The following is a 13,247-nucleotide window of genomic DNA, read 5'->3' on the forward strand; positions in this document are numbered from 1 at the left end:
CTTGAACTATAACTAACATTCTATACCAATGGGAGAAAAAAAGCTATCACCACCAATACCCCCGCCCTCCCCTAAAAAAACCATTCTAAATAAACAGAAAAATTACAGCAGAATTACATCTTACTATCAACTATAAGAATCTATAAGAGAATGCCTCCAAAAAAATGAAGCATATAAAACACCTTTTCTTCTCAAAGAAGCAGCAAGGAGGTTTTGGTTTATTTGGATTTACAGTCAAAGCAACTCAAGCTATGAAGCCAGTGTTATTATGTCTGTTAATTACATGTGTTCTAATGGCCGGTTTGCCTGCTTCCTGCAAGAAAAGAGGTTTCCTAACAAACAGTACTATCAAACATCCCTTGCCTCAAATAGCTGCTAAAAATAAATAAATAAATAAAAAATCTTTTAGTTCAATCAAGAAAAAAATGTTTAAAATTCTTAGTTATTATCAAATACCCTTGTGAAAAATTAAAATAGCAGAACCAAACCAGGACAACCATGCAAGAGTAATGGTTAATGGAGGAGATGACTGAGAGTTTCCTATTTCTAATGAAGACCTTCAAATTCATTTGGCATCATAACTCTTCAACATTATCATTGACTATGTTTAACAGGTATGGAATAAATAAATCTCAAAGATACAACACGCAAAACCCACTTCAGCAGCTAATGTGTCGCAGGTGAACTAATTGATTCCAACATTCAGTATGCTCAAAACTACCTCTGCAAGAAAAAACAAACAAACATTATTATTTGGGTTAACAGCAATGAGACTGAAGTCCTCAAAATAAAACAGAAGGGAAATATTAAATGAACACAATTCCAAAAGGCAGAAGCCTTTCAATACTAGAAGCACTAATTCTGTACAGAAATGGTATACTTGATATTCTTGTAAAATAAAATTTTACAAAAGACTAACAGTTGAATGGCTAATTCAATTAGCCATTTAAGTCCTTTTTTCTTATTACAGAATATACATTTTTTTAAATTAAAAAAAAAAAAAAAACTTGAGTAAAATTTTAAGCCATATTAGTTACACTAGTATATTACATTCAGTTATTACTGCACTATGTTGTAATATCCCTTACATTTAAGAGCTTTATTAACTATAATAACTGTAATGAATAAAGATAAGAAAACAAATCCTACTCTTCTAAATTGATATCTAATGCTCGATGAGGATCATCTGGATTACGCTCATCATCATCATCTTCTGTGCTTCTAGCACCTTCAGGCATTTCCCCGCCTATGATATTTACAACATGAACTGGCTGAATATCTTCTTCTTCACTCTCTGATGGAATGTGTTTGTTCTTCTTTCCTTTTCTGTATTTTTTCTTAATTTTTTTAGGCTTTTTTTTCATCTGTTCTTTATTAGTTTGTAAATATCGGTCAGATGAGATTAAACCTAAGAAGTAACAACCGTATCAACAAAGAATATGAATTTGTTGTGATAAAAGATAAAATATGGATGACTATTTCATACAACACTATGCAATATGATGTTCTTTAAACTTTTCAAAGTGAAAATTGTTGATCAACTACAGAAAAAACTAAACAAAATTTCACAAATGTAGTAGTGACTAATATTAACACAGACAAGAATTCTGTAAAAATATACCCTTCATTATATTAAGTAAGAATTCAACTTTCATTGTATCCATATCCCTAACAAAAACGCAACTAGTATCCATCCACAAATTTTAGAAGCCAATTAATCAGTTAAGAGAGAGAGAGATAGGACTGTTAATCTTATCACCATGGCTTGGTACTGTAAGTTGTACATATCACTTGTATTTTTCGTTCCACAAAATAAACCAAATTTCTGTGAGGACAAATCCTATGGGAATACCCTACTGAACAGCTATTATAATGGTTCTTTGCATCCTAGACAGGATCTGAACTCAAGCTCTGCAACAAAGGCATCATCATTATATGATGATGCCTTTGTTGCATCATCATATAATGATGAGCTATGGAAGCTCATTTCTTTGTTTCTTAACTTCTTATGTTATGTTAATATGTTATTATTTTTATTTGAATTTAATGGTTCATCACAACACAATACATAAATGAATTAAAGACATTATTTACCAATATTTTGTCTCCAGTAACTGTATTCTTGAGGTCAACCACAGTGTAATCACAGATACAATGCATGTTTGCATTGTGTGCCCTTCCTCATATTACTTGACAGCAAGGAAAGAGTAGATAAAATAAAGCCTACAGAATCATGGCATGTGATATTTCAAGTAGCGATAACAAAAGAACTAATATATTATGGATGTGCTAATCAAAAATAACCATTATCTCATCTCACCGAAATGATATGCGTAAAACCGTTTCTGATCAAGGCATCCTTAATATATAAATACTTTAAATTATTCCCTTAACTAGATGTTCTGGTGCATCACACCATAATATAAATTCTAACCAGAACATCTAAGTAAGGAAACAATTAGTGTCTTCTAATTCAAGCATAATTCGTACCCTGATATGTATTTGGATTAAATAATTGTTGCTGTGATGCCCAGATAGATTATAAAGATAATTCATATATGCTGGTGTTTATGCATTTTATAAAAATCATAAGCACCAGCAAATGTCCAGATGTTGATTGTGGACATATTTCTGAGAGAGAGAGAGAGAGAGAGAGAGAGAGAGCATCTGATCTCCTGATAACACAGAATCGGCAATGTTCTTCCCCACAAACCACTATTCTCACACTCTTCAGCCCCCAATCTATCAGATTAATGGAAGTATGATTACAGAGTGAATAAGGATGCAAACCTATGGGAACATATCAGGACTGATGTGTTATGACCAGGTGAAGTCATATGTACTAACTAGCAGACAGCTTGCAAAAACACTTTACTGCAATATACTTAAATGGAGGAATTACATTTAAGTATTACAATGACACAGTACATTTGGCATACTATTGAAAGGTTCAAATTGCATTATATATAAGAAGAAAGGAGGAAAATGAGGAATATTGCAATGGTTACTTATGTTTTCCATTAGGAAGGTGGCAGTGGTGGTTCATTTGATGATGAAAGGCAACCAGTGAAATCAATTTCTGGTGATAAAAATAGCACAGAAACTTATCTGACAAATAATACCTAAAATTGGAAGTGATCATCATATAGTTCTGAGCAGGATAAAATTGAAGATCATTTTGAAAAGTGTGCAAGAAAGTTTTAAAATGAATCAAAGTTGAGCATCTTTAAGAGACAAGTACAGACTCAAATACACAAATATTATTGAAGGGGAAAAAAAAATGAAAGAATTTAAAACAAAAACTAAACCATGGAGATTCACTGGCAGACCTTGAAGAAAACATTAACTGATTTGGTCAGAGAAGCATGTAAGGCAGTTTTCTGAAAGGATAGAAAAATCAGAACTCCATGGCAGTCTCAAAAGGTTAAAGAGAAAGTCAAGGAGAGAAGAAAGTGTTTTGAAAGTTCGTGGTAAGTAAGACAGCTTGTGCTCTGAAAGAATACAGAGGAAATGTAAGACAACAAAGTATTGTGTAAAGCTAGCTAAACAAATAATGGTAAGACTTTGGTAAGAAATAAATATCAAGAAGGTAGCAAAATATTCTGCAAGCTATTGAAAAGGCTTAAAAATTAAGGAAAGAGTACTGTAAAAGGAATTAAAGATGATAAAGATGGCATGTAAAGTGAAGACATTCAGGATGTCTGGATTAATTATGTTGAAAGATTGCTAAATGAAATGAGCAGTGACAGCATGGTGGTAGAAAACATTTCAGACGAATGCAATCAAGAGTGGATATCAATGCTTGAAGTAGAAAAAGCAGTCAGAAACCTGAAATGTAGAAAGGCAATATAGTAGATGTTCAACCAGAAATGCTCAAATATGGAGATATAAAAGTTCTATGGAGACTATACTGCATAATTCAGAAGACCTGGTCAAATTTCAGATAACTGGAATTGAGGTCTCATAGTACTCATCTATAAAAAGGGAAAAAAACTGAATGCGAGGAATTTCCCTATTGAGTATTCATCGTAAGATTTATGCAAGTGTGGAAGAGAAGCTTGGACGCAGATGAAGCAAAATAGAGAATATCAGGATCTGATTTTCAGTTTAAAATAAATAGTTCAGATACATTATTGGAATATAACAAAGATCTGTATTTAAGTTTTGTAGATCAATAAAATGCATGACTGGGTGCCAAATGAAAAGCTACTCAAAAGGCTATAGTTGTATGATGTAAATGAGAAATTATATCGAACAGCACATAGGCAGGCTATATTTCAGTTCTAAGTTGCTCTTTTTTGTTTTGTTTTTTTTTTCCCTTTTTTTAAATGTGTGGTTCTCACCCACAAATGGTTATTATAGACCTGTAGTATGTTTTGCATCATGGGTGGCCCAAGGATTTTTTTTTTTTTTTTTGCCATTTTTAACAATTTTATATATTTTTTGGTAATTTTTTTATTTATTTTTACAAAATAAATAAAAAATTAGTGCAAAAATCCTGCTCTAGAGCCTAAACATGAAACTTTTCCAAGCCACTTCAGGCTTGCAATAAGCAGGGCAGTAGTCTCAAACCATGCAATGAACTTCATACCCACAGCAGGATTCAAATCCGTAACCCTGGTTAGAGATTGGGTACATTAATCACTTGGCAACCAGGCCAGCATTTGAATAGCAGTTGACTTCCTGAATGGAAAACCTATTGAAGAGGTTAAACATTTCAACTATTTAGGCACACAATATAATAAATTTAGTTTAATCCTTTATCCCAGTGAGAGCAAACAAAGTTTGCACCGGAAAAAATATCTTCAGGACTGAATATAGTGTTGTACTATCTTACCTGGGTAAGTAGTACAACACCAGGCAACTCGTAGCAAAGGTGGAGTAAGCTACCAACACTCCTATCCCAGTATCTCCCATAATGCAAAACACATTTCCTTGTGGATATGTATACCGTTATGCATTAAGGGATTGGCCACTACCCAGACTAGTTTCGACCTTTATTGAGGTCTCTTCAGTGGGAGCCAGGCCCAAAGTTGGAGATACCAGGCAGAAGCATTAAGGGATTGGCCACTACCCAGCTACTTGCTACTGCTTCTGCCTGGTATCTCCAACTCTGGGCCTGGCTCCCACTGAAGAGACCTCAATAAAGGTCGAAACTGGTCTGGGTAGTGGCCAATCCCTTAATGTATAACAGTATACATATCCACAAGGAAATGTGTTTTGCATTATGGGAGATACTGGGATAGGAGTGTTGGTAGCATGCTCCACCTTTGCTACGAGTTGCCTGATGTTGTACTACTTACCCAGGTAAGATAGTACAACACTATATTCAGTCCTGAAGATATTTTCAAGCGCAAACTTTGTTTGCTCTCATTGGGATAAAGGATTAAACTAAATTTATTATATTCTAACCTAGTGAAAAATAAACTTTCAATATTTAGGCACAATTTTTAGTGAACATGGCAAATCCAATTTGAAAATAGAATTAGCAAAGCTAGAGTGGTAGGAAGTCATCTGAATAAATTTAAATGAAAATATGGAATAAGAGAGAAGTAAGTCGAAACACTAAACCAGCTGAATAGAAAAACACTGTTAAAACTAATTTTAGCATTTTGATCTGAGAGCTGGGTTAGAAATAAAACACTCGATAAATGACTAGAGACCACAGATATTCAAGTTCTGAGAAAAATTAGAGGAGCAAACTGACGGAATCAATGGCAATACAATAGTATCATATTTATAATGGGGATATTAGGAAAGAACTTGACAATGTAAGTATTCAGGAATGTGTTATCAAAGTAGTCTTAGGTGTTATGGTCACTTAAGCAGAATGGGAAAGAGGAAAGAAAGGTTAGCAAAATATAAAAAATAAAATAAAAAATAAATAAATAAAACCAGGATGACAAGAAAAAGATTCAGGCAAAGACAAAGATTTAGTTTTCCCCTGGTGGAATGATAAAGTAAGTCTTTGAAAACAGAAATATAAGATTAATTTGGAGGAAAATTGTCAACAGGAAGTTAGTACAACATGAAAAAAATTGCATTAATGCTAAACATGACATCCTGTACATCCCGAGGGTACAACCCAGAAATTCGACTTTTTGCGCAGGTACGTGCATTTAAGGTGTGGGGGAGGGTAGAATCCAGGCTCTCTTTTCTTCTTGTGTATCTCTGATATGCAGTCTATGAGAGCTGACTATGTCTATAAATAGCATGCATTATGTAGTATCAAAATGGATCACACTCTTCTCAAATTTTTCACTTCCTTCATCTATAACAGGGTTTCCCAAATTGTGTTCTGCAAAATGTGAATAAGTGTTCCGTGATGTCAGTGACCAATCCGTGCATTTTTAAACATGGAAGTAATTCGGGAAAGGTAATACCACTGTTTATGACTGGTCATAAAATTTGCCTGCAAGCCAATTACAACAATGGGCAGCATATCCTCAGTTCTCAAAACTGAACGAAATAATATCTGTTTTGCAAATGTCAGCTACCAAGTCTCATATTTTTAAACATGGAAATATTTATGAATTATCATTAATTTTCACACATTGAAATCTTTCAACATTCGGAAAAGGGAATACTGCTGTTTATGACCGGTCATAAAAATTGTCTGCAAGCCAATTACAACAATGGGCGGCGTATCCTCTGTTCTCAAAACTGAACAAAATAACATCTGTGTTGCAAATGTTAGTGACTAATCAGCAAAGAAGTATAAAGAAATTTTTCCACTGAAACTGAAGATCAAGGTAGTCTGTATCCAGTTCTCAAATCTAGTAATACTGAATTTCTTCGCAAGTTCATATTGTAGGGTGAAAGTGCTTGTTTCGAAACCATAGTGCCATGATTTTTTAAAAGTAATAGGCCTACAGATTTAAATTTTAATCTGAATAAGAGACAAGAGACTTTATTTAATTTTGGTGTTAAGAAATCTCTTATTGAAGGTGTTTGTGACACAACAGATAGTGATTCATCCACCTCCAGCCTACAAAGCGATATTCGGGATGTACAAAAGGAGGGGAAAACTACCAGAACTCAGGAGAAAAAGCCTGCATTCACTCGTAAGTACTTATAATATTATAAATTTTTGGTTATCAGAATGGGATATGTCAATGATAATTAGCACAGATTAATTTAATGATGTTGGCCTGAGGAAACTACAATACACTACAAGATTTCATTAGTCCAGTGATTGATAACTGATTTAAATGTAATTTTATATTTGTCAACATGTCACACCGAATACATAAGTGTACTAGTACTCTTTATGATTATGCCATAATTAATTATTAATACATTACAAAATAACCAAGGTGTTCCGTGAAAATTTCAGGATTTGTGAAGTGTTCTGTTGTAGGAAAAATCTGGAAAATGCTGCAGATGCTGAATTTATTTTTGCTCTCTATTTTTAGAAATAAATTTCTAGGTTAGCATTTATGACAAAAGAGTTGTATATATCAATATTTAATTTATCAGAATTGTAGATCAGTTTGGGTTTAGTGGTATAAAGATAGCTAAGATCATTCTTCTTCTTTGAGTGCCATCTCCTATCGGAGGTCGATGACCACCTTGGCAAATTTTGAGCGATTCTCAGCTATTCTGAGCAGTCTCTCAGAGTTCATACCAGTCCACTGTCTGATATCTGCCAGCCAAGATTTTCTTCGTCTTCCTTGTCCTCTTCTTCCATTTATATTCCCTTTTATAATCAATTGAAGTATCTTATATTTTTCATTACGAAGTAGGTGACCAAGATATGCAGTTTTCCTTCTTTTTATGGTATCTAAAAGTTCACGTGATTTCCCCATTTGTTCCAGTACTTCCTGATTGGACGTTTTTGCTGTCCAATCAGGGGAGTGAGGCAAGTCCATGTCGTGCTCCCTGGGACCTTCCGTAGGGTACACTCCCTACAAGGATGCTAACAGACCTCTGTGAAGAACAACGGACAAATCAGTGGAAGAGGATTTGTATCCCGAACAGTGAAATGTGTGGAAGAATCTTCAGAGGAGCAGACCTCTATAAAAAACTCAGGCTCAGCTGGCTCTGGCTGTCAGTACCCGGTTAGGGCCCCTACCTAGGGTTACAAGGAAAAATAAAGGATTCAATCCTCTGACAAAGGGAAGCAGCTTTGTCAGTACTGACACAAGGTTGAGGTCTTATGATGACAGTAAAGCTTGTGATTAGAAAATTGCAGATGGCAATACAGTTTATTGTGTACATCTGTAATAGCGCAGAGCAGAAAGCAAATGGAGAACTACTGCTCTATTCTCTCTCCAGACTAACCACCATGGCGAGCAAATCTACACAAATGGCTCCGAGTTACCGGCGTCCCTTAAATGGGACAGGGGTGCAAAGAATCCCCGGGCTCAACATGGTGCGCTCAGCTAAGATCATAATGCATCAAAACATGTCGCAGCAGTATACGATACTAGTAACAAACAGATAATAAATACATAAAACAGCAGAATAGCAGGTATAAAATTAGTGTTTAAACAACAAATGAAAAAAAAGGTGCATAAAACAAGTATAAAAAAGTTAATAAAAACATATTCAAAAACCTAGTGTTATGAGCTTATATACACTAAGTTTAACAAATAAAACTAATATATACAACATGTACATAACACACATATATATAGAGTGATAAATATTACTGCTCCACAAAAATTTAAAAAAGGAAATAATGCTTGATTAATCTGAGAAAATCTGATAAAGTGTACACTGCTCACAGATTATGAATATGACTCTTACAGCGACTGCGCTCATTGAAGAAATGAGAGCAGTAGATTCAAATTTTAATAATGGTCAGTTCAGAGACAAACAGCTCTCACATAGATATGTCATCACTCCCCCTCAATAGAGAGGAGTATGTAAAATTACCATAATCTATGCAGAGCCAAGCAAGAACACTTCCTCTTTATGGTCCCTGTGAAAACTACAATGCCAAAATTTGATTTTAGTCTTCATAAAGCTTGTTGTTGGTCTCTCTATTCCATGACTGCCACTGGATATAAAAGTTTGTCTTATGACTTGCTTGTAATCAACGTAGGGAATAGGCAGAAATGAACCAACCAAATGGAGTATCTACTGCCTCGTTTCCCTTAATCCCAACACCACTGAGGATTCAACAGAAGTGGAGTCCAAATGTATCTGCAGAAGCATCTAAGGCTCTGTCTTTTATCTTACATGTCCTGTCTCAGTTACTGCCATTTGGACTTGCACTTCTGTTGAATGGGAAACCTATAGAAGAAGGCACAATTTTTAGTGAAGATGGCAAATCAAATTTTGAAATAGACAGAATTAGCAAAGCTGGAGTGGTAGGAAGTCATCTGAATAAATTTAAACGAAGCTCTGTGAATCTGTACATATAGTGCACTTTTGGTAACACTGCAATCTTATTCATTTAAGAAGCTCTATGGCACATAGCTAAGCAGCAAAGTTATTATATTCTAGTGTGATATGATGAAATATTATGCTGTCTGGGAAGATAGCAGACAATTCAACTAGAGCCTATTATTTTGAATCATCTCTGTAGAAAGGCACAGAATCAGAGTATTCTCTTCTGCGCTTGAAAGAGCTGCTGGTAGAAAACAGGAATGGAATGTGTGAGTAGCCTGAGTAGAAAAGATGAATGACAGTATATGAATGCCAGTAGTGTATTTGGCAATATTTTCTAACCTAATATCTATTTAGAGCTTTTTAAGTGCAGTTGTTCACAAACCAAAGGGTCATATGGTAGTCTGATGAGTGTTGTACAGATTTATCCAGCATGAGTAAAAAAATAGTTGGCCACGTGGAATAGTCTGGCAGATAATTTATTTTGTCAGTGTATAGCAAGAGCTGTTGACATCAAAGTGACAAGGGTATTCCATTTATGTGAGCATATAGACTAGGGATTGGTAAGGTTCAAAATGCTCCAGTTGCAATTCTTATGGCTTGATGGTAGATAGGGTCCAACCATTACAGTCTGGCAGAAGACCCATAATAAAGTTTTGATCTAATCAATGCATGATATAAATGGAGCAAATAACGTCAGCTCCCTGCCACCAAAAAAAAGTATTTACATATAAACAAATTTATGGTCAAATGTGTTTGTACAAATTAATTCTTTCTAAAAAATTAAAAACATCATGCAATTTGCCTGAGTCTGATAGCATTTCCCTGAGTGTATATGGCTTGGTTAGATAGGTGAAAATTTCATTCCTCTCTCGTGTAAATTTTTGACAATCTACCAGAATATGATGAATAGTGGATGTGTGTTGCATTTTTCACATATGGGAGGGTCATCAGCTCTCAGTAAATGAGAATGCGTAAGGTGACTGTGACCTATGCAGAGCCTAGCAAGGACAACCTCCTCCCTTCTCTTTGTATGTTGACTAGAATGCCAATGTTTAATTGCAGGTTTAATGTTATATAATTTGTTTGTTGATGTTTCTTGCCATGTTAACTCCCACTGAGCAATTAGCTTTGATCTTATAAGTTGTCTGTATATGGAACTGTCAAATAGTATGTGGAGAAGGTATGAGCTGATTTAGCAGCTGCATCTGCAGCCTCATTTCCTTTGATTCCGATGTGGCTGGGAATCCAGCAAAACTGAACATCAAAATTAAGGATTTTCATTTTGTGAAGCAGGTGTAGTACCTCATAAAGTACTGGATGTGGATTATACATAGGAGAGGAGATAGCCTGTAAAGAGCTCAATGAGTCTGTATAAATTATACACTTTTGGTAGCAGTTTTCTTTTATATGCACAAGTGCAAGCTGAATGGCATATAACTCTGCTGTATAATTACTGCAGTCAGGTGGGAACTGATTTGAGATAATAATGTCAGGAAACACAGCAGCACAGCCAACAGAGGTGTTAGTTCTTGAACCGTCAGTATAGATGGGTAAGAAATCAGCATGTGCTGTTCTGTGTGCATTAAACAATTGCAGGTAGATGGATGATGGGGGTATAAGATTTCTGTAGCTGACAAAGTGAGAGGGTGCAGGATGGTGTGCAAACCTGCCATGGAGGAATGCTGTTATGTTTAGTGTAGCCAATGTTGTCAACATTTATACTAACAGCTTGCACAGTTTCTTTAATATGCATACCAAAATGATGTATAGCAGTTTGATGTGATATTGAGCTTCCCAATGCAGAGAGAAGATACTATTCCATGTAGGGTGATCTGGGAGAGATTTTATTTTTAGGGCATAATTAAGAGAAACTGTTTTCGTCGAAGTGATAGAGCTGGTTCATTTGCATCTACATAGAGACTTGGAGTGGGTGAGGTGCGAAAGGCACCAGAAGCTATCCGTATACCCTGATGATGGATGGAATCCAACCATCGTAGGTTACTCTGTCTTGCCGAACCATAGACTTGGGACCCATAATCCAGCTTTGAACGTATAAGTGCACGATAAAGATGGAGCAATGAAGCTCGATCAGCACCCCCACCCAGTAGAGGATAGAGTGCGAAGGAGGTTCAAAGTTCTTTTGCACTTTTCTCTTAGTTGACGAATGTGTGCTAGAAATGCGAGTTTTCTGTCAAAAATGAGTCCCAAGAACTTGGTTTCTGTAGTTACTGGAATAACAGTAGGTCCTATTCTTAGTTCACGATCTGGGTGATGAGTGCATTTTCAACAGAAGTGTACACAGATACTTTTTTCTGTTGAAAACCTAAACCCATTATTAAGAGCCCACAGAGAGATATGATCAACTGCTTGCTGAAGTTGTCTTTCAATTACCCTCATGTTACGTGAGTGACAGTAAATTGTGAAGTCATCAACATATAGAGCATTGTCTACAGTGTGAGGAAGCTGTTCAATGATTGAGTTGATTTTAATAGCAAAAAGGGTTACATTTAAGACAGAGCCTTGAGGAACACCTTGTTCTTGAAGATATGGTTGAGACAGCGTACTTCCCATTCTGACTTGGAAAGTTCGCCTGGACAGAAAGTTTTTAATAAATATAGGGAGGTGTCCTTTGAGACCTAGGTTATAGAGGTCTTTTAATATGCCATATCTCCAGGTTGTGCCATAAGCTTTTTTCCATGTCAAAAAAACAGAGATGTTCTCGCTTCAGAAATGCATCTCTTATACAAGTTTCTAACCGAACTAAATGGTCTAAAGTTGATCGATGTCTACAGAAACCACATTGTGTATTGGAAAGAAGACTGTTGCTTTCTAAATACCAGAGAAGTCTGGCATTAACCATTTTCTCTAATATCTTACAAAGACAGCTGGTCAGAGCAATGGGTCGATAATTATTTGCTTGTGTTGGATCTTTTCCTGGTTTTGGGATAGCAATGACAATTGACTTATGCCGAGAATTTGAAAACTCTTCCTCTGCAAGTATTCGATTGTATAATAAGAGAAGAAGATCCATAGAAGATGATGGTAGATGTTTTATCAATTCATAATGGATGTCATCAGGCCCTACTGCACTAGGGTGAGATTGTAGGAGAGCTCTTTTTAACTCCTCCTTGACAAATGGCTGTTTCTCTTGCTGCTCTTTGAGCATTAAAAATTCCCAAGAATATGAAGCTGTTTGCTGAGATTTTAGCAAAAGTTTCTCCTCAAGTATCTGCAATAGCTTTGGGATCAGCAAGAACACTTCCATTAAAGTCTAAGGTGGACAAACAATGCGTACTATATTTGCCTTTCATTTTCCGGATTTTATCCCATACAATTTTTGGACTGGTCATTTGATTAACTGATGTAGTAAATTGGATCCACGATTGTTTTTGACTCTGATGTCTTACAAAACGTGCTTTGGCTCGCGCACGCTTGAAAGTTATTAAATTTGATGTGATGGGGTATCTACGAAATATGCTCCGTGCTCTGTGTTGATCTTTTTTGGCTGCCTGACATTCTGGGTTCCACCAAGGCTTTGGATAGACTGGAAATTGAGATGATGTTTTTGGGATGGAGGTTGTTGCTGCATGGACAATGCATTGTATTATATATTTTACAGCTTCATTGATAGGTGTTTGACTGATGGCATCAGCATTAAATTTTGCAAGATGAGAGAAAGTGTTCCAGTCAGCCTGGTCCATTTTCGATATAGTTATCCGTGTGGCTGAACATGGTTCCTGTGAAGACTTTGTACAAAGAACAGGAAAGTGATCATTTCCATTCAATTGCAGAATATGAGCGGGTAGGCATATGGAAGAAAGTATTGAGTTTATTATTTAGAAGGGAAAGGTTATTATTGTCAAGAATTTTTTCAATGCTTCAACCTCGTCTATTAGTGTTGACACTAC

General features: G+C 35.7%; 1 protein-coding gene across 3 annotated transcripts in view; it reads right to left on the reverse strand.

The window, feature by feature from the left end:
* g (adaptor-related protein complex 3, delta 1 subunit-like garnet) overlaps nt 1-13,247 on the reverse strand; it is a 563,264-nt gene that overhangs the window by 167,750 nt on the left and 382,267 nt on the right. For all 3 annotated transcript variants that reach the window (XM_090410782.1, XM_090410781.1, XM_090410783.1), the window contains one exon: nt 1,150-1,408. In XM_090410782.1, coding sequence (XP_090266908.1) covers nt 1,150-1,408 — 259 coding nt within the window. The remainder of the gene's footprint in view (nt 1-1,149; nt 1,409-13,247) is intronic.

The sequence above is a fragment of the Typopeltis vanoorti genome, chromosome 20 (genome assembly GCF_054136105.1).
Source record: "Typopeltis vanoorti isolate ZY-2024b chromosome 20, IOZ_Tvanoo_1.0, whole genome shotgun sequence".
NCBI classification, from domain to species: domain Eukaryota; kingdom Metazoa; phylum Arthropoda; class Arachnida; order Uropygi; family Thelyphonidae; genus Typopeltis; species Typopeltis vanoorti.